Below are 27,827 nucleotides of genomic sequence, written 5' to 3' on the forward strand. Positions count from 1 at the left end.
TGCGGCCGCCCTGTGTCGTACGGACACCAGGCTGCGGCCGCCGTGTGCCGTACGGACACCAGGCTGCGGCCGCCGTGTGCCGTACGGACACCAGCCTGCGGCCGCTCTGTGCCGTACGGACACCAGCCTGCGGCCGCTCTGTGCCGTACGGACACCAGCCTGCGGCCGCTCTGTGCCGTACGGACACCAGCCTGCGGCCGCTCTGTGCCGTACGGACACCAGTCTGCGGCCGCTCTGTGCCACATGGACACCAGTCTGCGGCCGCTCTGTGCCGTACGGACACCAGTCTGCGGCCGCCCTGTGCCGTACGGACACCAGTCTGCGGCTGCTCTGTGCCACATGGACACCAGTCTGCGGCCGCTCTGTGCCGTACGGACACCAGTCTGCGTCCGCCCTGTGTCGTATGGACACCAGTCTGCGGCCGCTGTGTGCCGTACGGACACCAGTCTTCGGCCGCTCTGTGCCATACGGACACTAGTCTGTGGCCCCTCTGTGCCATATGGACACCAGTCTGCGGCCGCTCTGTGCTGTACAGACACTAGTCTGTATTTCAGGATTTTTGAAAATCGTCAGATCGTCACTTTTTGCATTGCAGAGCACTGTGGACACCCACACATGAGCACAGAGGATTGATTCATAGCACCACTCACAGCCGCTTTGGACAAATATCTGATTGTGTATGTCTGTTCACAGATAAGATCCGAGTATAGTAAAGCATCAGCTGGTCCAGCAGGTAAGAGCCATTCATTAATCTTCAGTAAGTGGGCGCAGTCTGTTGCATTAGGGTGTGCACCCCAAAGCTCTAACACACACATGCGTATCTCTCTGCTCTCCCTACTTGCACATTGTCTCCCTGCCCTGCAGATTCAGAATGAAAGAGACGTGCATCCATGCAACTGTTATAACCAGAGCCACTCAGTGGGAGATCTTTCCCATCTCCCCATTGGCACATAGAGCAAAAATAGTAATGCACACGGTATGATTAGAGTGTGCCCAGGCACATCCGGCACACCCTGTGCGCACGCCTACGCTAGAACAGTGTATGGAGCTGCAATGCAAGTTTCAACAGCACCCCAATGCACCTTGCCAGCATACCTCAATGCACATGTTTCAGAACATCACACCCCCCTTTTGAGTCAAAGTTAGATTGTAGAGCTAAAGGTTTGAATCTGCAAGGGGCCTATCAGATCTGTGCAGACATACCTCTGCTTCCACGCAGAGAACAATGGGTCTTCTCTACAGCATGCTGGCAGGGGACAGGCTTATCTACTCTGAGGCTGTGGCTGCTTTCTAAAGAACTGTAAGGGCTCATTCTGACGTTCAACAGCAATTGCTGCCCCTCTAAAAAAATGATACATGGTGGATCGCTTTAAAGAGGCATTTGACAGGCAGTGTGTAGACAATATGTCACCTCCTTACTGAATGTTTTAACATTGTAAATGCAGCACCCCCACGCTGTATTACATGCATTACACGCAGTTGTTACACAGGCCCATACACTCACCCCAGGTTCACACCTAAGCATTTTGCAGAAACGTAGTACAGTCCATTTAATATGATTTCCTATGGGACACGTTCACATCTCTGCGTTTTCACCCGGTGCATTTTTTGGAAAGGGTCAGGGACTTTTCTGAATGCAAAAAGTTGGTTCTACAGACTTTAATGGAAATGCTGCAGAAAAGCATGTAGTGTGTGAACCTAGGGTAAGAGGGAATGGTTGGGCGGCAGTAAAAATGCATGTTTTTACCCCCCCCCCACAAGTGTATACGAGGCCTAAGGGCTGGTTTCTACATGCCTCAGTCCTCCTGTTTTAACCCTGTAAATACCACTCTACGGTGCTGAAACCCTGTGCATTACACCTGGTTGTAGCATTGCATCCAATCAACACTTGCAGCCAACGGCTTGTATTAATACAGCGATCTGACATTTTTTTTTATTAGCCCATTGGGTTGAATGGAATAAAAAAAACTTCTAGTGTGAACGTGGCGTTATGCTGGCCATACACGGTTAGAAAATTGTTTGAAAAAGCGTCCATCGTTCGACTTTTGAAATGTTCGTGGACTAATTTTAATTATTGAAATGCAAATCGTATGGAGGAATTCAGTTGCAGGGCTCTGAGGGCTGGTACTCCAGGAGGGGGGTCTGGTTCCTTTATTAGGTATATACAAATGACCATTTAAAATCCTTTGAATATGAACAGCAGGAATTTGGAATCCCATCCTGCAGGTTCTTCTTGTACCTCCAGCTCTGGCATGCCCTGTCTGCCCAAGCAAACTAATTAAAACCCCACTTCTGGGCCAGTTAGCCACTACTGTAGACAAGAAGGTCTCATTTCCTTCCTTGAGACCTGGTTGACACTAGGGTGGGCAGTGCGGTCCGCATTCATTTGCATGGGCTGCTATGCTGTGTGAACCGTACTAAAAAGGTGCCTGCAAACTGCAAGGAAACATGATTGTCTTTTTGACCATGCGATTCTCGCACCCTCAATCATGCTGTGGGCTGAGATGCATGGGGGCCCCATTCAGAATAAATGGCACCCCCATGCGATTCAGCTGCAGGTGGTTGCGGGTGTAGGAACCGCATCGACTCCCACACCCACAACCGGATTGCACAGTGTTGATCCAGGCCTGATAGATCACTGCTGGATGGTTCTCTTGGTAATTTCCAACTCCCAGGCAGGAACAGGTGGGCTGGATGGGGATATATGGCAGGCGGTCATGGAACAGGTTTTACTGGTCTCCCCTCCACCAACACAAAAACTATCCCAACTCTTTGAACAATAGAAATACTTTAAGGCGCGGCTCCAAGCTGGAGATGGGAAGAAGGTGTCACCCACTGGCAGGTGAAAGGAAGGAGCAGGTGTCCACAAGCGATTCCAGCATCAGCCAATTCAATGGGGAAATGGACGCCACTGACCCCAGGAGTCAGATGATTGGGAAGGCCTCAGCCACCGCTCCGGCCACGCCCTCTGATGCGTTATACCCCACCCACTGTGGCTTGATCACAGAGGCCCCCAGTGGGTAGGGTGAAATGCGTCAGTTGTGGTGTGGCCGGAGCGGTGGCTGAGGTTATCCCATATATCCCAACTCTTTTAGAACACCACATAAGCTGCACCAATGGCCCCATAGTAAGAGTCCTTATTGTTCCAGATATGGGGGATCACTCACTGTGTTCATTCATAACTGAAACTGTTCTTTTTTGTGTGTGTGGGGGGGGGGGGCTGTCAGGTTGGCTGTATGGGGCCCCGTGCTTTCTAACAGCCGCCCTGCTTATTTGACTACATCAGTGGTACTGCTCCTTTGTTTTTTATAGTTTCTTAGTAATTGCTACACCCTATTTGATCCCCTTTGTGTGTGTGTGGAGGGAGGATCTGAGTAATGCTAAGTATGATCTATGATTACTGTATTTCTGAGGTCTGGATACTTCCCTACTGATACGCTTATGTAAGGAAACTGTATTGACTGAGCCCAGGTTCACATATATGCGGTGCGGTATATCGCATGTCATTCGCACAGGAACCGCACCGCATTCCTCTGTAAATCACATGAGATTTGTGTGCGGTGTAATTGGAGCCATAGATTTTGTATGGCTCTAATCGCACTGCATCCGCACCAAAAACATGCAGGACCCTTTTTTTGGTCCGCACTAGAATCGGATCACATGGGTATTCACAGCCATGTGATACGATTCAGCATGTCGCACCGCATTTTGCAGACCGATTTCGGGGTGTTGTTAACTTCACATACACAGCGGTTCGCATGAACGGGGTGCGATTGTGATGCTGTGCAGAATTCGTACAGAAAACGCTGCAAATTCCGCAACGCATCAGTGTGAACCCGGGCTCAATGTATGACTGCTAATGATTTCTTGTGACGCTTGTTGTTTTTCTTTTTGTATCACTATAAAACTTTCAATGAAAACTCATTTGGTAAGAAATGCAAAGATTTGTGGCAAAAAAAATTAACCATCATGGTGGAATGTTTGAGCTAAAAGATCGATTTTCTAATCATTAGTAGTGGAATGGATCAAAAACAGTTAAAAAAAAAATTACAGCATATTTGCATATTAAAATGCAACCCCATAAGTGTAATCGATCAACGAAAAATGTGCCATTTATGTTATTGATCGATAATATGGCAATAATTGGGGGACAAATATCGATACAATGATGACTTTATTGCATGCTCATTCAACAGAACTTTACAAACTTGACTGTTTTTTTCAAACGATTTTCTAACCTTGTGTAGCCAGCATTACCCCAGGTTCACACCTAAGTGTTTTTGCAGAAACACAGTACAGTCCATTTAACGTGATTTCCTATGGGACAGGTTGACATCTCTGCGTTTTCACACGGTGCGTTTTTTGAAAGGGACCATTGACTTTTTTTGAATGCAAAAAGTTGCGTTTTTGCTTCTATAGACTTCAATGGAAATGCTGCAGAAAAGCACGTATTGTGTTTTTGATGCGTTTTGCGTTTTAAATCTGTCTAGGAACAAGAAAAATAAAAACTGGGAAAAAAAACGCAAAATGCAGCAAAAACGCAAAACAATGCAGAATTGGCTCAAACGCAACCTGCATGGGTGTGAACCCAGCCTTAGGCTGGCCATATATTATCCAATTTTCTTGAGCATTTTGCGTTAGATTTACCAAAAACCATATAATATGAGGTCAAACCTAAACAGAACCAATCCAATTAGGCAGGCCCTTGCACTACATAGTTGAAGGTAAATCTAATGGAAATTTGACAGAAAATTGTGTAGTGTATGGCCATCATTAGACTGCACACCTTTTTGTTTCGATGCACCTGAAATGTATTCATTGGACTAGAGGCCCCTCGCACACAGGTGGTACGATCAGATCCACCTGTCAGTTTTTCAGGTGGACTTCATTGGAAGCGCCCTGTCAGTCTATGGACAGGTGGATGTGTCTTTTTACATCTGGTCACCTGAATCTGGACCAGTTCACACCAAAAAAACGAACTCCTGATGCATTCTCCTAGATTGTAAGCTCCAAGGATCAGGCCCTCCTAAGCCTCTTGTATTAAACTGTATTGTTGCTGTATTATCTCCCGTTATATTGTAAAGTGCTGAGCAAACTGTTGGCGCTATATAAATCCTGTATAATAATAATAATAATATAAATCCTGTATAATAATAATAATAATATAAATCCTGTATAATAATAAAATATAAATCCTGTATAATAATAAAATATAAATCCTGTATAATAATAATAATATATAAATCCTGTATAATAATAATAATATATAAATCCTGTATAATAATAATATAAATCCTGTATAATAATAATTCTGGATACATTTTTGCATACACCAGTTCACACCACATGCAGTTCCGGTGCAGTTTTGATGCAGTTTGCTATGTTACACTACAGTTCTGTGCAGAAAAAATGCGGCATGTTCTACTTTTTTTTTCTGAACTGGAACTGACTGCACTGGTGTGAACCAGGGCCATTGGAATACATGGAAAACACTGTGCTAGCATTTTTGATACGGAAAAAAAAACGCTCTGGACCACACCTAGTGTTAACTAGCCCTTCATCCATGTCTGGGAAAAAATGCATCAATTTCCAATTTTCTGGAGCTAAATGTGACAGACTGGAGGTAGTCTGATGTAAACGGATGCATGTCCGACTGCCCATAGATCCAACATGGGTCTGGGAAGCTCCAACTTCTAAATACGGAATGGCATGGATCTCACAAAGGTGACATCTGTCCGTCATTCTCTGGTTCAGCAGATCTGTCCGCGGATCCCCTGCTGATCAGAATGGACACTGGAAAATTGTATCAAATGCTTACCGTAATTTTCTTTTCCCGGCAACAATCCATGGCAGCAAACGTGTGATAGAATGCTGCCATGTTGGGGCCAGGAAAATGGAAATTTGTACCAAATACGTAGCAGAATTTTCATTTTCTGGTGCCAATCCATGGCAGCGTTACCACCACATGTATGCCGGCATGATGGCGCCTTGAGAAGTGCCTATGTGAATGGGGCCTGAGGCTGCATTTACACCTGAGCACTGCACCTGACATGCTCTGCTGTGTTGGGGTGTCATTGAATGGCACCTCAATATACTAAGGGAACACACTGTATTGTAGATTGCCGCAATGGATGGTAGTATAGTGCAGTGTTTTTCAACCTTTTTTGTGCAAAGGCACACTTTTTTCATGAAAAAAATCACGAGGCACACCACCATTAGAAAATGTTAAAAAAATTTACCTCTGTGCCTATATTGACTATATATAAAGTAATTCTCTTGAATAGGAATCAAACACAAAGAAATTATTTTATAATTACTTTATTATGAAATAATAAAGTATTTTATAATTGGACCCGGGGGCCGGACCAAGAGTAGATGAATGATGTGTATGTGTCATCCATAGTAAGTATAGTAATATTCCCCCATAGTAAGCATAGTAATTAATCCCCCATATAGTAATTCATCCCCCATAGTAATTAATCCCCCATATAGTAATTCATCCCCCATAGTAATTCATCCTCCATATAGTAATTCATCCCCTCATATAGTATTTCATCCCTCATATAGTATTTCATCCCCCCATATAGTATTTCATCCCTCATACAGTAATTCATCCCTCATATAGTAATTCATCCCCCATATAGTATTTCATCCCTCATATAGTATTTCATCCCCCCATATAGTATTTCATCCCTCATATAGTAATTCATCCCCCCATATAGTATTTCATCCCCCCATATAGTATTTCATCCCCCCATATAGTATTTCATCCCTCATATAGTAATTCATCCCTGATATAGTAATTCATCCCCCATATAGTATTTCATCCCCCCATATAGTATTTCATCCCTCATAAAGTAATTCATCCCTCATATAGTATTTCATCCCCCACAGTACTATTCCCCCCCCCCCTTCTAGTAAGCCAAGTCCCCCGTGTCAATTCACTTACCTTTTGCGTTCCTCTCGCTGTCTTCCCGCGCCGTTCGGGTCTTCAGGGCGGACTGTGAGAGGAGCCTAGCTCCCCTCCCCTCACGTTCGGCACGCTGCCCCGCCTACACACATCCTGACAGCCACATCCGCAAGCCGGATTAAAAGGTCCGCGCGGACTTTTGGGGCTGCCAACCGAGAGGAGGCAGGGGAGCGGCCGACCGAGAGGAGGGAGGGGAGCAGGCGCCCGGCACACAGAAGAGCCGCATTAGACTGGGTAAAGAGCCGCATGTGGCTCGCGAGCCGCGGCTTGCCGACCACTGAATCATTAGATTCTAATGATTGGTCTATTTGTGAGCCGAAGCCACATGTTACAGATGAAATTGGAATTTTTCCCACGGCACACCAGACAATATCTCACGGCACACTAGTGTGCCGCGGCACAGTGGTTGAAAAACGCTGGTATAGTGCATTAGAAAAAAATGTGCTTTTCTTTTAAAGCATGTTAAGGTGCTTTGGCAGCAAAATTAATTTTGAATGAGCGGCTTTCATGCAGTGTCTAAGGCTCCATACACACTGACTGTACCACTTCCCTACCGGGCACTACCACCCCCTTCCTGCCCAGGCCAATGTTCAGCTTTCAGCGCTGTTGCACTTTGAATGACAATTGCACGGTCATGCGACACTGTGCCCATATGACATTTTTATCATTTTTTTCACACACATGGAGCTTTGTTTTGATGGTATTTAATCGCCACTGGGGGTTTTATTTTTTGCACTATAAACAAAAAAAAAAGAGAAAAAAATGTGAAAAAAAGGTTTTTTTTTGTTTCAATTATAAAATGTAGCAAATCTCCTTCACTGATGTGCATTGATGGGCACTGATGAGGTGGCACTTATAGACAGCACTGATGGGTACTGATAGGCAGCACTGATGAGGTGGCACTGATAGGTAGCACTGATGAGGTGGCACTGATGGGCACTGATAGGCTGCACCAATAGGCAGCTCTGATGGGCACTGATAGGCAGCACTGATGGGGTGGCACTGATAGACAGCACTGATGGCCACTGGTAGGCTGCACTGATGAGGTGGCACTGATAGGCTGCACTGATGAGGTGGCACTGATAGGTAGCACTGATGGGCACTGATAGGCTGCACCAATAGGCAGCTCTGATGGGCACTGATAGGCAGCACTGATAAGGTGGCACTGATAGACAGCACTGATGGGCACTGGTAGGCTGCACTGATGAGGTGGCACTGATAGGCTGCACTGATGAGGTGGCACTGATAGGCTGCACCGATAGGCATCTCTGATGGGAACTGATAGGCAGCACTGATGGGTACTGCTAGGTAGCACTGATAGGCTGCACTGATGAGATGACAGTGGTGGGCACTATTGTGGATGCACTGATGCACTAATATGCAGCAATGATGGGCACTGATAGGCGGCACTGATGGGCACTGATATGCGGTACTGATGGACACTGATTGGTGGCATTGATTGGTGGCACTGACAGGCGACACTGACTGATAGCACTGACTGGTGGCACTGCTGGGTGGCACTGCTGAGCACTGTCATTGGACACAGCTGATCTTGTGGCAAAAGGCCGCTGTGATTGGCCTTCTACCTTGTCATGTGATCAGCTGTATCCATAGGACACAGTGATGTGCGCTCCGCTGTGGGCGTGTTCTGGGATGACATCCATGGACACCCTTCCATAACTGGACAACCGCGTCTTTCGGCTATAGCGCGGTTGGCAAGCTGTTACAAAACATCTGCTCCTAGAGGAGTTTAGCATTTTTCCTGCAGAAGCCTCTCATGTTCTCCTATGTGTCTGTGTACATTATGGCGTCGAGAGGCGTTTTGTAAGCTCAGCATTTAGAGGCAGAAAAAAAAACTTCTGTTTTGTGTTTTTAAAGTGTTTTTCTGGCAGATAAAAAAAGCCAAGCATTAGTCCAAAAAATGCTCAAAGTTCATGTTTTTCCTGCCAGAGCACTAGTGTTTTGTTAAGGTAGTGTGCATGGAGCCTAAATCTGCCGCCCCCTGAAAAACCATCCCCATTCTGGGGGCTTTTCAGAGGTGATCGACAGGCACTACCTGTTTGAACCCCATTTTTGCCAAACAAATGTTCCACAACCTTGCATGGGTTTGCGGGGGATTTGTGAGGTGCCCCCACTTGCTGGAATGGGTAGCGTGCGGGGGACTTGCTGCCCACCCATTGGGACTTTTTAGATAATTTGCTTACACTGCAGCTTAAAGGGGCGGCTGGGGGGCGCTAAAATGTTTTCAATGCCCCCCCATGGCTGTAAATGAGGCCATAATGCATGACATGTTGTAATACCACAGGTGTGTTCCTGCCATGTACAATGTGAATGAGCCCCCAGAGCTTCACATAGAGCAGAGGGGGACCATCACCCCTCCACCATGGGACCTGAAGGGGTAGGGGTTATGTGATATTGGAACAAATACTGGCTTGATATAAAATAAAAGAAATACAATATATATATATATATGTATGTACAGGGAGGACGATGATTGGACTATGATTGGATGATTGGCAGTTGTGACTCCTCCAGTGTCAGTAGATGCCTGTAGTCAGCAATGGCGGCAGCGCCCCCTAGACGCGGGTGCGGGTGATGCGGCGGGGAAGGAATGCGGCGCTCATAGTCCAGGCGGTCCGGGGACAGAGCGGAGCCGGGGGATGGTCGGGAGATCTCCATCTACAGCCCGATCCCCGCACACACCGCGCCGATCAGGAGAACACGGAGAGTCGGAGGAGAGCGGACACATGGACAAATACACAGGTACCGGGACCGACCGACCGGCCGGCATACTAGAACATGACCCGACTGTCCATCATATACCTCCAGACCGCTGTATATATAATGTATACCAGGAGCCTGTGTGCCATATAGTCATCTGTACAGCACCGAGTACACCAATCACTGTACAGTCTGTATATATACACCAGTATGACGATGTGTGACCAATCTCACTGTATATGGGACCAGTATAATACTGTATATGGGACCAGCATAATGCCGTGTATGTGACTGTACAGTGCTGTGTATGTGACTGTACAGTGCTGTGTATGAGACCGGTATATCTCTGTACAGTGCCATGAATCTGACCGGTATATCCCTTTACAGTGCTGTGTATGAGACCGGTATATCTCTGTACAGTGCCATGAATCTGACCGGTATATCTCTGTACAGTGCTGTGTATGTGACCGGTATATCGCTGTACAGTGCTGTGTATGTGACCGGTATATCGCTGTACAGTGCCGTGTATGTGACCGGTATATCGCTGTACAGTGCCGAGTATGAGACCGGTATATCACTGTACAGTGCCGTGTATGAGACCGGTATATCACTGTACAGTGCCGTGTATGTGACCGGTATATCGCTGTACAGTGCCGTGTATGAGACCGGTATGTCGCTGTGTATGAGACCGGTATATCTCTGTACAGTGCTGTGTATATGACCGGTATATCGCTGTACAGTGCTGTGTATGACACCAGTATATCTCTGTACAGTGCTGTGTATGTGACCAGTATATCTCTGTACAGTGCTGTGTATGACACCAGTATATCTCTGTACAGTGCTGTATATGACACCAGTATATCTCTGTACAGTGCTGTGTATGTGACCAGTATATCTCTGTACAGTGCTGTATATGACACCAGTATATCTCTGTACAGTGCTGTGTATGTGACCAGTATATCTCTGTACAGTGCTGTGTATGACACCAGTATATCTCTGTACAGTGCTGTATATACCATAGTGCAGTGTATTAGTATTGGACTGAAGGATGCTTCTGATACATCTGTGTGTGATGTAGACCATGCTGTATGCGGATGGATGGGATGTGTAGTTCTCACAAGGCACACATACACAGCACAGCAGAGATGAAGGGAATTCTGGGGGGATCTAATCTCCAGCTCTGAAAAGGGTTCTTTACTGTACAAGCTGTGGAATAGTCTTCTCTGGGATCCCTGGAATCACTGGATGGCCATGGGGTTCAGGAAGATGTATCTGACATAAATCATTGCAAATCCGTTTCCTCTGGTCCCGAATTGTCTGCCTTCATTTTGTAAAGAGCTGCGCACACTGTCGGCACAATATAAATCCTCTATAATAATAATAGTGATTTTATAGGGATCATTCGGGGGCTCTGCGGGGGAAGTTTTGTCTCTTCTCCTCTGTGTCCTGACTCCATGGCTGCACTGCGTTCCGCTGGTTGGCCTCAGACGACATTGTACAATCCTTTATAACAACACACCGAATTCCGCAGATTGTTCTGATCCGATCAGACCGTCTGGACCCCATTCCGCCTCTATAATCCCCCTCATTCCAGAGGAGCGGAGACTGCGGACCTCACCCCCTGTACTGTGTTTATGAAGATATATTGTGTTTACTGTAAATATTATCCTTCCAGCTGTTACATTGTATCCTGCTGAGAGATATGAAGAGGACCTGTCATGGCTGCCTGCAGGAGGAGGCTCCTGTGTACTGGGGTCTGGCCCTGTAGAGGGTTCTTATGATTTGATGGCATTTCTTTTTTGGGGTGCTCAGTAGAAGCCTTTAACCCCTGCAGTGCTGGATGTAGCGGGACAATCTGCTATTGAGCTCTTCTACCCAGGATGGAGGTGCTGGAGGGCAATGGTTGCAGAATGTATTAAAGGATCCATATAGTGAAGAGGATCTGGAGGATAACATTGCTGATCACCTTGTGAAAATGCTAGTCGTCTGGCTGCCGCTGGCTTCAGTGATTTCTTAAAGCATAACTTAAGGCAAAACTTTTTTTTTTTGTCAGTTTTTTTTGTTTTTTTTTTTTTAGTTAGAACTCTTCTCAGGTTTTTATTGCGGTCTCTACCCCCGTTACGGAGATTCACCCTCTTTATTTGTCCCATTTACTCTTCTCATCAAAGTGACAGCAAAAGAAATTTCCAAATTTTGGGTTGGCACCAGGACGGGAATAGAAGGGGAAATCTTCCAATGGGGACACTTGTTCTGGTGACACCTTGGGATTCCTTCACTTTGCAGGGATTTCCCCTCACTTCCTGTTGTGGATACGGGACAGGAAGTGAAGGGATATCTCCCCAATGGCAAAAAAAAAAATTGACAGGAGTTACAACTCTTTCTCCAAAATGAAAAAATGTATGCCTATAAGTTGGCCGTTCGCTGTGTTATTTATTTATTTCAGGTACTTGTATAGTGCAGTCAATTTACGCAGCGCTTTACATATATATTGTACATTCACATCAGTCCCTAACCCTCAAGGGGCGTACAATCTAAGGTCCCTAACTCACATTCATACATACACATACTAGGGCCAATTTAGACAGGATCCAATTAACCTACCAGCATGTCTTTGGAGTGTAGGAGGAAACCCACGCATGTTAATTTTGCCAGTTCTTGACCAAATTTGCTTTGTAAGTGGCCCTCTTGGCCCCCTCCTGTCCGACATCCTTGTATTGTAAAACTGAAAGACTGAAAATTGTCAACCAAACAGCGACAGCAGTAGCCCAGCAGGGGGATTTATCCATCTATGCTCTATAGCAGGGGGCTCCAAACTTTCGAAGCAAAGGGCCAGTTTACTGTCTTTCAGGCGTTTGGAGGCCAGACTGTGGCCAATGAGATTAGAAATTTTCCCATAATCATTACCCCATCATTGGTTTTAATGGGAGAAATAGTGCCCCATTTTTGATGTCGATAACATGAATAGTGCCCCATTGATGGTGTCAATAGGAGGAATGGTTCTCCATCAGTGGTGTCAACTGGTGGAATAGTTCCCCAAGGGCAAGGAAAGGGCCACATCTGACCCCGGGCTGCAGTTTGGAGACCACTGCTCTATAGCAGTGGTCTCAAAACTGTGGTCCGAGGGCCGGATGCGGCCTTTTGCTTGCTTTTATCCAGCCCTTGGGGTACTATTTCATCCACTGATACCAACAATGGGACATGATACCAATGATGGGCACAATATGTCCCAATTACATCAATGATCGCAACCCAATGACAACACTAATGGGGGACAATTTCAATGACATGAACAATGGGGCCCAACGACAGTAAAGATGGGTCACAATAACCTCCCATTGACACCAATGTTGGGGCACTATTCCTCCCACTGACACCAATGTTGGGGCACTATTCCTCCCACTGACACCACTGTTGAGGCACAATTCCTCCCACTGACACCACTGTTGAGGCACAATTCCTCCCACTGACACCAATGTTGGGGCACAATTTCTCCTACTGACACCAATGTTGGGGCACAATTCCTCCCACTGACACCACTGTTGAGGTGCTATTCCTCCCACTGACACCACTGTTGAGGTGCTATTCCTCCCACTGACACTACTGTTGAGGCACTATTCCTCCCACTGACACCAAAGATGGGGCATTGTCCATTCCCACTGATATCAGGACCTTTTCTACTCCCAATAGCCAAAGTGTGGCCCCCCTAAAGTCTGAAGAACAGTAAACAGGCCCTTTGCTTAGAAAGTTTGGAGACCCCTGATCTATAGCATGAATGGAGGAACAATGACTGAAAAGAAAAATCTTTGTGTATGGCCAGCTATAGTCACGGATCGCAAGCAAGCAAAGTAGAAAGTCAGAACTACTCATGCCAAGTTGGAGTCTGCAACTATACACAGATCAGCCATAACATTATGACCACTGATAGGTACACTGAATAACATTAATTATCTCATTACCTTGGCATCTGAAAGTAAGTGGGATATATTAGGCTGCAAGTGAACATGTTGTCTGTGAAGTTGACATGTTGAAAGCAGAAAAGATGGGCATGTGTAAGGGATGGTGGGTCAGCAAGCCCAGACCGCGATCTACCAATCACCTGGCTGCGATCTACTGGTTGCTGACCCGACTTAAAGGATCTGCTACTGAATGTTTTGTGCCAGATCCCGCAGCATACTTTTAGAGGTCTATTCGAGTCCATGCCTTGATGGGTTAGGTGGGTGATCGTAATGTTATGGCTGATTGGTGTTGAAGACATGGGATTGTTATGGCAGCCAGGCAGCTAGCATTTTCAGAAGGAGAGATCAGAAAAGGTTTACCTGTTCCCTCAGTAAGAACACTGAAAAGTTTAGGACAAGCTTTCGGGGTCCAAGCAGAACTCAGTTCTCTCTGTATAATTTTCCTTTATGTAGCAGACATGGTTGGGTGTGACTTGTCTTCCAGCTTGTGGTGGAAGAACTACAAGTACCAGCTGTGCTTGCTTATCCTTGTAGTTCGCCATAACCTGCATTACAGCATAGAGCGCATGCCTGGTCTTGGGAGACGGATTGAGTTGGAAAGGGTTCAGGAAACAGGAAAAGTGTGAGATATCCCATGAGGGACCTTTGTCACATCAATTCAAAGATAGGAATTTTATAGGAATGACCTCACTACTCTGCAGCAGGGGCGGACTGACCATTTGGAAACTCGGGCACTGCCGAGGGCCCGGGGTCAGTAGGGGGCCCCATGAGATGCCCCTGGTACCTTTTTCATAGGCTTTTTTGGGTTTGGGCAAGGACACAGGGGCCCCATGATCCCCTATTGCCTGGGGGCCCCATGTGTTGTCAGTCCGCCCCTGCTCTGCAGATCACCTGTATTTCACAAACAAGGCTTTGCGTTTGTTATCGCGTACATGACTGACATCACTTGATTATCATCAACAAAAATATCAAAAAAGTATTTAAAATTATTGATTATAAAAGGTGTAAGAAAGTGTTAAAAAAAAAAAAAAAATCAATAAATTTGTGAAATAATTTGTGAACCAATCAGTGAACCGATGGAAAGAAATGTATTAACCCAACAACCAAGGAAATGTATAGCACAAAAAATATCTCTAATGCAAAAGTGCTAAAAAAAATGTAAAAAAGTGTGGGAAATTGTCCAAAACTGAAATGTGTGGAAAACTATTCAATAACATACTAATATCTTGAAATAATTAACCTCAAACTATAAACAATGAAAGTGGCAAAAAAATTGGGGAGAGAATAGGTGAAACAATCAGTGAAACCATGGTGAGGTGCTCCAATCTTCAGTATTCTTTCTCTTGTATGATGTTGACCCAAGTGAAACTCCACCACCAATTAGATTGAATCCATTCACCGGAGCTCCATTCACCGGAGCTCCATGCTGGCAAAATATACACCAGCTATAATTGCTTGTGCTCTGGGAGCAATACTCTGTGGCAATGGACTTCAGCTGATGGAAAACCTCTCAATGGCAATTAATTCATCATATATTCAGAGAAGGACATGGAGGAGAAAGAAGAAGGAATCCACATCGCGTAACACCATATAAAATCTTTATTCATCCAAAACCACTCACATTGATAAGTGTCACCGCCGACAAAAATCGAGAGACCAAGACCGGAAATGCTTGGAAACGAAAATACAATACATCACTTCCAGAGTTGTGTTCTGTATAATCAGAATTTGTGGAATTTATTGGTTTTTGATATGAGACTAACATGTAAAAAATAAAAAAGATCATTTGTCTGATATTCTCATCTTCTGTATGAGGCTTTAGTTGTACTTTTGTGGTGTTCCAACAGGACATATTTTCTGGATTCCCCAAATTACTGGAAGGTGTTTAAGGCTCGGTTCACACCTATGCTTGAACCGTTTCTACATTGCGTTTTTACACTTGTGTTTTTGATGCATTTTCGCTGCGTTTTTTTAATGCGTTTTGAATTTTTTTTGTCTTTTTTTTTATTATTCTTGTTGCTAGGCAGCACATGCTTTTCTGCAGGGTTTCCATTGAAGTCTATAGAACGAAAAATGCAACTTTTTGCATTCAAAAAAGTCCTTGACCCTTTCCAAAAACCGCAGTGGGTGAAATATCACAGGTGTGAACATGTCCCAGGTGTGAACATGTCCCATAGGAAATCATGTTAAATGGACTGTACTGTATTAAAAACATAGGTGGAAACGCTGCAGAAAAGCATATATTGCATTTTTGCTGCGTGTTAAATCTGCCTAGCAACAAGAAAAATAAAACAAAAGACAAAAGCTCTAATGCATTCCAGAATGTCAAAAGCAACACATCTGCTTTTGACATTCTGTAATGCATTAGTATGTGTAGCATTCCCAAACCTGGCATCCAGTGTAGTTTGGTTGTGCTGGGGTGCATTAGCAGCCCATTCGAAATAAATAGGCTGTAATGTGACCAGAGGCGGACTGACCATTTGGAAACTCGGGCACTGCCCGAGGGCCCGGGGTCAGTAGGGGGCCCCATGAAATGCCCCTGGTACCTTTTTCATAGGCTTTTTTGAGTTTGGGCAAGGACACAGGGGCCCCATGATCCCCTATTACCCGGGGGCCCCTTAAGTTGTCAGTCCGCCCCTGAACGCACATTAAAACGCAACATACCGAGCAGTGACATGCACGCATTGACACCCCACACAGGTGTGACCCCCCCCCCCCAGCCGCAGGGTTCATTGACAGGTGCACTTGACCTCCTTCTGTCTGGCTTCAACTAGCAGCACTGAGGGGGGGTACTAAAATTGGAGCAGACCAAATCTATTGTATAGTAACCAATCAGCTTTTAGCTTCAGCTTGTCCAGTTAAACGTTGAGGTCCAGTTCACAGCAGAATTCAATGCGGGAAAGGCGTGCATGTTTCCTGCACTATGTTCAAAAACGCATTGCCTTTGTGACCTCCTGCAGGTGACATTACATTGTTAACGGCACCCCAAACGCAGTACGTTTTGGGGGCACCATAACCAGATCACATGGTACTGCAGTTCAATGCAATTTGTTGTGGTGAATTTTTTAAAGTAGTGCATGAACTACTTTCTGTGCATTCTTGTGCAATGTGCAGCCCATTCAATGAATGGGCTGCCGTAATTGCACTGCAGGGGAATGCACAGGAATCGCGCAGGAACATGGACTGCAGTCCTGTGCAATTCTAGTTTTGTGTATTGGTCGCTGTGCAAAGCTGCTCGAGACTAACCCTAGGTTCACGCTTATGCCGATTTATTTATTTTTTACTGCGTTTTCCAGTTTGCAGAAACGCACTACAGTCCATGGTTTTCTATAGAAGTAGTTCACATCTGTGCGTTTTGAGCCGGTGCGTTTTCTGGAAAGGGTCAGGGACTAGTTTTCCCGCGGCAGATTGCATTTTGCATTTAATAGACTTTAGTGGACACGCACCAAAAACGCAAGCGTTGTATTTTTTTATGTGTTTTGTAGGTTGCTTTTATGATAACTCATGTGGTGCGACTTTGATGCTACTTGAGTGCCAGAGAGTGTAGAGTGACACTACTCGAACAGAACCGTCATACTTTCCAGATAGCTGAAAAAAAAAAAGCACATCAATAATGCATCAAAAACACATGTTCAAAAATGCAAAACACAGCAAAAAGCGGCAGAAAAACGCATCAACCGCAGCCTGCATAGATGTGGACCTAGCTTTAGTACATTCTGCTGGTTCAGTTTTCACTTCCCTGACCATAAAATTTTCAATTTTGCGGTGAATCAATTTCAATCACCACGCCCATTTAGTGCCGGTTCACACTGTTGCGAATTCTATGCGAATCAGATCCATTCAGAAAAGCATTGATTCACATGTATTGTCAAAAAGCACATTTCCAATGATGCCCGTTCCCGTATCTGCGGTGCAGATCTGATCCGGTCCAAGAAAGGGTCCTGTGTGAGCTTAGTGCGGGTGTGGTGCGAATTTCATCTCCTGCTATGCCCATTCAGAAATCGCATTCAGTTCTCACCTGTCACAGCAGAAATCACACTGTGAAACTGAATCAGATTTGCACTGCATCAGCGTGAACCGGCGCTTACCCCAGGTTCACACCTAAGCGTTTTCCAGAAACGCAGTACAGTCCATTTAACATGATTGCCTATGGGACACGTTCACATCTCTGCGTTTTCACCCGGTGCATTTTTTGGAAAGGGTCAGGGACTTTTTTGAACACAAAACGTTAAATTTTTGGTTCCATATACTTCAATGGAAACGCTGCAGAAAAGCATGTATTGCGTTTTTGCTGTGTGTTTGATGCGTTTTGTAGTTTAAATCTGCCTGGCAACAAGAAAAATAAAAAAAAAATTAATAAACCCCCTGCAAAAACGCAATGCAGAAACGGGTCAGACGCAACCTGCATAGGTGTGATCCTATCCTTATGGGCCAGTTGGCAGGTCTGCATTATTTATTTCAGGTACTTATATAGCGCCATCAATGTACTCTGCGCTTTACATATATATTGTACATTCACATCAGTCCCTAACCCTCAAGGGGTGTACAATCTAAGGTCCCTAACTCACATTCATACATACACATACTAGGGACAATTTAGTCAGGATAAAATTAATCTACCAGCATGTTTTTGGAGTGGGAGGAAGCCGGAGTACCTGGAGGGAACCCACACAGGCACAGGGAGAACATGCAAACTCCAGGCAGGTGGTGCCGTGGTTGGGATTTGAACCAGCGACCCTAATACTGCCAGGCGGAAGCCTTAGGGCTCGTTCACACTTGGCTGTTTTACCAACACTTGCCAAACGCCCCTATAGCGTTTGGCAAGCGTTGGTCCGGCATTTGCGTAGTGTTTTTTTACGCTCGGCAAACGCTCCGCAAATGCCGCATGTGCGGTTTAGCCGCATGTGCGGTAAAAACGCTTCCCAAACACCTCTCTGCCTCCTGCACACAACGCTAGTGTGAACGTAGCCTTACACACTTGAGCCAGTTCTTGGGGTGGGGGATATGTCCGTGAAATAGGGTGTGGGATGGGTGCAGAGAAGGTGGGTAATGGTCACTAAGACTTCATTCACACTTAAGTGTTTCAAACCGCTGGCGCTGCGAAAATGTGAAAATGCACATTCGTGTGTTCAGGTGCCATTCATTTCAATGGCACCAGAAAACACTGGGTATTTTTGCCGTGATTGTGACACGTTTTTCTGCAGTGCATTGCAACTTTGCAAACAAAATCTCTGGACTTGCAAAAAAGGGTTCTGGAACTGTTTTTGGGCGCTGCGCATCCCGCAATTTTGTTTGAGCAATCGTGATGCGTTTCTCGCACGAAAAAATGCACCACGATGGTGCCAAAAACATTGAAATGAATGGCAACTTGAATTTGCGTTTTCACATTTTCAAAGCACCCGTGACTTGAAAAGTGTGAAAGGAGTCTTAGGTTCCATGCACACGGGGCGTATGAATAACACTGGTAATGTTAGCTGTGGGAAGTCACGTTAAAAATATGAGTCTTTTTATCGTTTTTGTATTAGCATTTAGAGGCATTTTGACGCATTTTTTCGCATTTGCGTTTCTTAGAGGTTCCCCCCCCAAATATTTTTTTTTAGTCAAAAAAGGTCCAAATATGCTGGTTTGATGCTATATGCCATGTTTTTCAGCGTTAGAGTGTTTTTAGTCCTCATGCACACAGGATGTTTTTACAGCGGCTGTTTTTGGCATTTGACGTTTTTTTTCTACAGCCAGTAAACCCCCCAGCATGTTATCCTATGTGTCCATCCCCGGCATGTTATCCCATGTGTCCATCCCCGGCATGTTATCCCGTGTGTCCATCCCCGGCATGTTATCCTACGTGTCCATCCCCGGCATGTTATCCCGTGTGTCCATCTCCGGCATGTTATCCCGTGTGTCCATCCCCGGCATGTTATCCCGCGTGTCCATCTCCGGCATGTTATCCCGTGTGTCCATCTCCGGCATGTTATCCCGTGTGTCCATCCCCGGCATGTTATCCCGTGTGTCCATCCCCGGCATGTTATCCTACAGTTGCAAGAAAAAGTATGTGAACCCCTTGGGATTACGTGGAGTTTTGCATGAATTGGGCATACAATGTGCTCTGAACGTCATCTAAGTCACAACAATAGAAGAACACAGTCTGCTGAACATAATACTACACAAACATTAGATGTTGCCATGGTTTAATTGCACATAACATATAAACATCCACAGTGCAGGGAGGAAAAAGTATGTGAGGCCCTAGCTTAATGACTTCTCCCAGAGCTAATTGGAGCCGGGAGTGAGCCAACCTTGACTCCAATCAGTGTGATGATATTGGATGTGTTGCTGACAGCTGTCCTGCCCTTAAAAAACACACACCTGTTTTGGGTTTACTGGTTTCAAGAAGCACTGTCTGATGTGAACCATGCCTCGCAGAAAAGAGCTCTCAGAAGACCTACGATCAAGAATTGTTGACTTGCATGAAGCTGGAAAGGGTTACAAAAGTATCTCCAAAAGCCTTGATGTTCATGTGTCCACGGTAAGACAGACTGTCTACAAATGGAGAAAGTTTAGCGCTGTTGCTACTCTCCCTAGGCGGGGTCGTCCTGTAAAAATGACTGCAAGTGCACAGTGCAGAATGCTGCATGAGGTAAAGAAGAATTTCAGAGTGTCAGCTAAAGACCTACAGAAATCTCTGGCACATGATAACATTTTTGTTGACACATCTACAATAAGGAAACCATTAAACTAGAATGGAGTAAATGGGAGGACACCACGGAGGAAGCCATTGCTGTCCAAAAAGAATATTGCAGCACGTTTGAAGTTTGCAAAAGAGCACCTGGATGTTCCACAGCACTACTGGCAAAATATACTGTGGACAGATGAAACCAAGATTGAGTTGTTTGGGAAGAACACACAACACTATGTGTGGAGAAAAAAAGGCACAGCACACCAACATCAAAACCTCATCCCCACTGTAAAACATGGCGGAGGGAGCATCATGGTTTGGGGCTGCTTTGCTGCCTCAGGGCCTGGACGGATTGTTGTCATTGATGGGAAAATGAATTCCAGAGTTTATCAAGACATTTTGCAGGAAAAGGTACGACCATCTGTCCGCCAACTGAAGCTCCGCAGAGGATGGGTGATGCAACAGAACAATGACCCAAAGCATACAAGTAATTCAACAAAACAATGTCTGCAACAGCACAGAATACGCCTTCTGGAGTGGCCCAGTCAGAGTCCTGACCTCAACCCGATTGAAATGCTGTGGCATAACCTTAAGAGAGCGATTCACACCAGACATCCCAAGAATATTGCTACACTGAAACAGTTTTGTGAAGAGGAGTGGTCCAAAATGACTCCAGATCGTTGTGCAGGTCTGATCTGCAACTACAGGAAACGTTTGGTTGAGGTTATTGCTGCCAAAGGAGGGTCAACCAGTTATTAAGTCCAAAGGTTCACATACTTTTTCCTCCCTGCACTGTGAATGTTTACATGTTATGTGCAATTAAACCATGGCAACATCTAATGTATGTGTAGTATTATGTTCAGCAGACTATGTTCTTCTATTGTTGTGACTTAGATGACGTTCAGAGCACATTTTATGCCCAATTCATGCAAAACTCCACGTAATCCCAAGGGGTTCACATACTTTTTCTTGCAACTGTATATGTCCATGTACATAGACTGTAATCAACGTTTTTTGGCTGGAAAAAAAACCCAGGACTAGTGGGTTTCTAGAGGAGTTTTTTAGCTGTGTGACGCTGAAAAACGCAGCAAACCGGTTAAAAAAAATGCTAAAAAACGCAAACGTGGGAAACCGCTAATGCAAAAATGCTAAAAAAAAGCTGAAAAACTCCTGTTCTTAGAACGTCTAGTGAAGTGAACCTGTTACGTTTTCCATGTTACTTTGTTTCCATTAACGTGCCTGAGAGCACAAACCACGAGCCGGTTTATATGAGGGACCTCCGTGCATTTGGGTTTATACTGTCTGCCAAGAACATTCAGACCCGACGCTTTGAACCTGGAATGGCGGAATCCGCTGTAATCGCCGTTTAATCTGCTTTTCTAGAATCTGGCTGCTCCTGCCCCCGGGGCTCATTGCCCCATTCATGGTCTGGGGAGGGGAGATGGTATCAGTTGACAGGTTACCTGCAGGCGTTGGGTTACAATCAGATAGATGCTTCCTGCTGTCATCTTTGGGGCGATGGATAAAAGGCGCAGCACCCTGAAGATTCTTTCCATGTTTGTTTTATATTATTGTTGTCATCCAATATTACGGCGATTTTATAAATGTAGAGAATCTGAATATTTGGGCTGGCATCTTACGCACGCCGTAGGGCTTCCATTAACGTTGTGGTCGGGATGAGTCATTTACAATTAAATGTCACGCTGTATTATTCAGGCTGCAATCACATTTAAAAGCGTTTTTGAAGCAAAATTGCATGCTTTTGCAGCTTTTTTATGGCGTTTTCCATCTAGGCGTTTGAAGCACTGCTGAGTTTGAGCAGAAAACGCGTGACAAAACGCTGGGAAGAAACGCCCAAATGTTCATGTCGCTCTTTTCAGGCGTTTCCACTGAAATCTTTGGGGGACAAACTCTCAATTCTGCCTGAAAAGTGGCTTATGTACTTTTTTCATCGACAGGCGTTTTGCTACAAGTGACAGAATGCTCAGATGTGAACAAAGGCTATTGAAGGCGACGTTCACACCTATACAAGTTACGATTGAGCCGTTTCTGCATTGCATTTTTGCACCTGCATTTTTGATGTTTTTTTTTTTTTTTTCTTGTTGCTAGGCAGATTTAAAACGCAGCAAAAACATGATACATGCTTTTCTGCAGTGTTTCCATTGAAGTCTATAGAACTAAAAATGCAACTTTTTGCATTCAAAAAAAGTCCCTGACCCTTTCCAAAAACCGCACCGGGTTAAAAAGCACAGGTGTGAACATGTCCCATAGGAAATCATGTTAAATGGACTGTACTGCTTTTCTAGAAAACGTTGCGAAAAACACTTATGTGTGAAGCTAGGGTTACCCACATGGAAGAAAAATATATTTGAAATAGATTTTAAAAATATTCTTCACAAATATATTGACATACAGGTGAAACTCGAAAAATTAGAATATCGTGCAAAAGTTTATTTATTTCAGTAATACAACTTAAAAGGTGAAACTAATACATGAGATAGACTCATTACATGCAAAGCAAGATAGTTCAAGCCGTGATTTGTCATCATTGTGATGATTATGGCTTACAGCTCATGAAAACCCCAAATCCACAATCTCAGAAAATGAGAATATTGTGAAAAGGTGCAATATTCTCGGCTCAAAGTGTCCCACTCTAATCAGCTAATTAAGCCATAACACCTGCAAAGGGTTCCTGAGCCTTTAAATGGTCCCTCAGTCTGGTTCAGTAGGAATCACAATCATGGGAAAGACTGCTGACCTGACAGTTGTGCAGAAAACCATCATTGACACCCTCCATAAGGAGGGAAAGCCTCAAAAGGTAATTGCAAAAGACGTTGGATGTTCCCAAAGTGCTGTATCAAAGCACATTAATAGAAAGTTATGTGGAAGGGAAAAGTGTGGAAGAAAAAGGTGCACAAGCAGCAGGGATGACCGCAGCATGGAGAGGATTGTCAGGAAAAGGCCATTCAAAAGTGTTGGGGACTTTCACAAGGAGTGGACTGAGGCTGGAGTCAGTGCATCAAGAGCCACCACACACATACGGATCCTGGATATGGGCTTCAAATGTCATATTCCTCTTGTCAAGCTGCTCCTGAACAACAAACAACGTCAGAAGCGTCTTACCTGGGCTAAAGAAAAACAGACCTGGTCTGTTGCTCAGTGGTCCAAAGTCCTCTTTTCTGATGAGAGCAACTTTTGCATCTCATTTGGAAACCCAAGGACCCCGAGTATGGAGGAAGAATGGAGAGGCACACACTGCAAGATGCTTGAAGTCCAGTGTGAAGTTTCCACAGTCTGTGTTGATTTGGGGAGCCATGTCATCTGCTGGTGTTGGTCCATTGTGCTTCATTAAGTCCAGGGTCAATGCAGCCATCTACCAGGAGATTTTGGAGCACTTCATGCTTCCTTCCGCAGACGAGCTTTATGGGGATGCTGACTTCATTTTCCAGCAGGACTTGGCACCGCCCACACTGCCAAAAGCACCAAAACCTGGTTCAATGACCGTGGGATTACTGTGCTTGATTGGCCAGCAAACTCGCCTGACCTGAACCCAATAGAGAATCTATGGGGCATTGCCAAGAGAAAGATGAGAGACATGAGACCGAACAATGCAGAAGAGCTGAAGGCCGCTATTGAAGCATCCTGGTCTTCCATAACACCTCAGCAGTGCCACAGGCTGATAGCTTCCATGCCACGCCGCATTGAGGCAGTAATTGCTGCAAAAGGGGCCCAAACCAAGTACTGAGTACATATGCATGCTTATACTTTTCAGAGGTCCGATATTGTTCTATGTACAATCCTTGTTTTATTGATTGCATGGAATATTCTAAGTTTCTGAGATTGTGGATTTGGGGTTTTCATGAGCTGTAAACCATAATCATCACAATGATGACAAATCACGGCTTGAACTATCTTGCTTTGCATGTAATGAGTCTATCTCATGTATTAGTTTCACCTTTTAAGTTGCATTAATAAAATAAATGAACTTTTGCACGATATTCAAATTTTTCGAGTATTTACATTTGCTGGTTGCATTAGATTTTCTTTTCTTTTGGCTTTTCCCCCTCGGTTTTCACCTGGTGATCTGGCTAGTAACACACCTCCGGTATTAGTGAGACACAGCTCTGGATGAATAAGCACAGGAGGCACAACTGGCAGCAACATTGTCAGTCTGGGGGAAAAGGGGAGGGTCAAATGTATTAGCAGATTTATATACGTTAACAATCTGAAGCCAGACTGCAGCTCACACTTTAAAATCTATTACAGCAAAAAGTTGTTTTCCTTTTTCAGAAAAACGTTTTACAAGAACAAAAAAAAAGCTGATCATTTCAATCACCCCTGCCAGCGTCAATTGGTTTTGTCTCATCCATGTAAACTGACACATTCTGCTGGAGAGCTTGTGCTTTTGAAAAATGGCTAAAAGTAGACAAAAGAAAGCCTAACAAAGTAAACTGCAATATAATTTGTTTATTTCAGGTACTTGTATAACGCCGTCAATTTACGCAGCGCTTTACATATATATATTGTACATTCACATCGGTCCCTAACCCTCAAGGGGCGTACAATCTAAGGTCCATAACCTTCATTCATACATACACATACTAGGGCCAATTTAGACAGGAGCCAGTGTGGGAGGAAACCGGAAAACCCACACAGGCACAGGGAGAACATGCAAACTCCAGGCAGGTGGTGCTGTGGTTGGGATTTGAACCAACGACCCCAGTACTGCCAGGCGGAAGTGCGAACCATTTAGCCACTGTGCTGCCCATAATATAATCAATGTTTGCTTTTGGGTTTAATGCTTCTTTAAATGCACACAAGTCTGTATACTTGTACAAGGCCAGAGACTCAGCGATGGTTCACACTGATGCGGTGTGGAATTTGCAGCGTTTTCTGTGCAAATGCTGCACCCCATCAGAATCGCACCCCGTTCATACGAACCGATGCGGGTGTGTATGCTAAGTTAACAACACCCTGAAATCAGTCTGCAAAACGCGGTGCGATGTGCAGAATCGGATCGCATAGGTGTGAATACCCATGTGATCCGATTCTAGTGCGGGCCAAAAAAGGGTCCTGCATGTTTTTGGTGCGAGTGCCGTGCAATTAGAGCCATACAAAATGTATGACTCTGATCGCACTGCACACAAATCGCATGTGATTTGTACAGGATTGCGGTGCAGTTCCTGTGTAAATCACGTGATATACCGAACCGTATCAGTGTGAACCCGGGCTTAGAAAGGATTGAAGCCGGGGGGGTCAGTATAGGGACCAGGAGGCTACAATCACTCTTGTAGTTCTGCCATGACAGGTGCACTTTACATTAGTCTGGTGACATTCAGTCTGATCTCTGATGTACATTTCTGTTGGGACTTCGTATCCGGCATCCTCTGCCCGTCACCAAAGTGCCGCTCACTGCTGTGCCCATTCTCTGCCCTGTCATTTCAGCTCTATTTTCTTCCTCCGGACTATAATTATGCGGCTTCAGTCACGTCTCGGCGCAGCCACTTGTTATGTCAGGGAATTTATTTCAGCATAACTTAAAGGACGGCTCTTGAAGCTACTGGGGTACTTTACAGCAGATGTAAACCAAAGTGTTAAAATCTCCTATCAGAGGCGGACTGACAACTCATGGGGCCCGCGGGCAATAGGGGATCATGGGGCCCCTGTGTCCTTGCCCAAACTCAAAAAAGCCTATGATAAAGGTACCAGGGGCATCTCATGGGGCCACCTACTGACCCTCCGGCAATAGGGGATCATGGGGCCCCTGTGTCCTTGCCCAAACTCAAAAAAGCCTATGAAAACGGTACCAGGGGCATCTCATGGGGCACCCTACTGACCCCAGGCCCTCGGGCAGTGCCTGAGTTTCTAAATGGTCAGTCCACCCCTGTCTCCTATAAACTTTAACAAATGATTGTCGTCTCACATGTCATATTCAGTCTTTGTACTGTAAATCTGCGGCTTTTATTCAAATATTTCCTAGTGATCCTGCAATGAAAGTCTTTGTTCAGCTACTTCCTGTTATAGGGTGACAACACTCTGTCCATGTCTCCCAGTTGTGCTTTTGTGTGGTCACCCTGTCACACGGGCATAGTGCCCCATCATTGGTGTCAGTGGCAGGAATAGTGCCCCATCATTGGAGTCAGTGGCAGGAATAGTGCCCTATCATTGATGTCTGTCGGAGGAATAGTGCCCCATCATTGGTGTCAGTCGGAGGAATAGTGCCCCATCATTGGTGTCAGAGGAATAGTATCCCATCATTGGTGTCAGTGGGAGGAATAGTGCCCCATCATTGGTGTCAGTGGGAGGATCAGTGCCCCATCATGGGTGTCAGTGGAAGGAATAGTGCCCCATCATGGGTGTCAGTCAGAGGAATAGTGCCCCATCATTGGTGTCAGTCGGAGGAATATCGCTCCATCATAAGTGTCAGTGGGAGGAATAGTGTCACATCATTGGTGTCAGTGGGAGGAATAGCGTCACATCATTGGTGTCAGCGGGAGGAATAGCGTCACATCATTGGTGTCAGTGGGAGGAATAGCATCACATCATTGGTGTCAATGGGAGGAATAGTATCCCATCATTGGTGTCAGTGGGAGGAATAGTGCTCCATCATTGGTGTCAGTGGGAGGAATAGCGCCCCATCATTAGTGTCAGTGGAAGGAATAGCGCCCCATCATTGGTGTCAGACGGAGGAAAAGTGCCCCATCATTGGTGTCAGACGGAGGAATAGTGCCCCATCATAGGTGTTAGTTGGTGGAATAGCATCACATCATTGGTGTCAGTTGGAGCAATAGCGTCACATCATTGGTGTCAGTGGGAGGAATAGCATCACATCATTGGTGTCAGTGGGAGGAATAGCATCACATCATTGGTGTCAGTGGGAGGAATTTTGCCCTGCTCTTGGTACAAATGGTGCCTCATTCATGGTGTCAGTGGGAGTAAAGAGGAATAGCGCCCCAGGGGCTGGATTACGGCAAAGGGCTGCAATTTGGAGACCACTGGTACAACGTATGGCCAGCTTAATGGGTCCTCAGCAATAATACTTTAGTGGGTTCTAATCTTTTCCTACTCCATCCAAATCTAACCGTAAGTTTGGGGGGGAAATACGCTTTTTAAAATATTAAAGAAAAACGCTACATTGTAATTGTAAGCCGTCCATAGATGGATCGAATCTCAGCCAGTGGATCAGGGAGCGGCAGAAATTCGATTTGCCTATGGGCAGGCTGGTTATATTGAAGTCAATCCGTCGACTGACTCCAATACAACCAGCCTGTCGGGTTTTTCCTGAACAATCACCGCCGGCGGCCATAGCGGCTAGCAGTGATCATTGTGTTCTGCCGGCCAGGGATCTGTCAGAATACAATATTGCTGTAGGAAGTCCGTGTTGATGGGGGAATTGAGCAATTGTAGCCCATCGTTGCAGGAAAGAAAATTGTACAATGTATGGCCTGCTTTAGACATACAATATTTTTGGGGTGTTTCGTGGTATTGAGGCTCAAACACTTCACCT

The 27,827-nt window shown here is 45.2% G+C and overlaps 1 protein-coding gene across 1 annotated transcript in view; it reads left to right on the forward strand.

Moving 5' to 3' along the window:
• Window positions 1–9,571: 9,571 nt before the first annotated feature.
• Window positions 9,572–27,827, forward strand: part of AFAP1L2 (actin filament associated protein 1 like 2) — a 158,197-nt gene continuing 139,941 nt past the window's right edge. Inside the window, exon 1 of the mRNA XM_089653051.1 lies at window positions 9,572–9,733. Coding sequence (XP_089509177.1) covers window positions 9,631–9,733 — 103 coding nt within the window. The 5' untranslated portion in view covers window positions 9,572–9,630. The remainder of the gene's footprint in view (window positions 9,734–27,827) is intronic.

The sequence above is a fragment of the Staurois parvus genome, unplaced genomic scaffold (genome assembly GCF_062004578.1).
Source record: "Staurois parvus isolate SC_StPar_1 unplaced genomic scaffold, SC_StPar_1.0 ptg000697l, whole genome shotgun sequence".
Taxonomy (NCBI): domain Eukaryota; kingdom Metazoa; phylum Chordata; class Amphibia; order Anura; family Ranidae; genus Staurois; species Staurois parvus.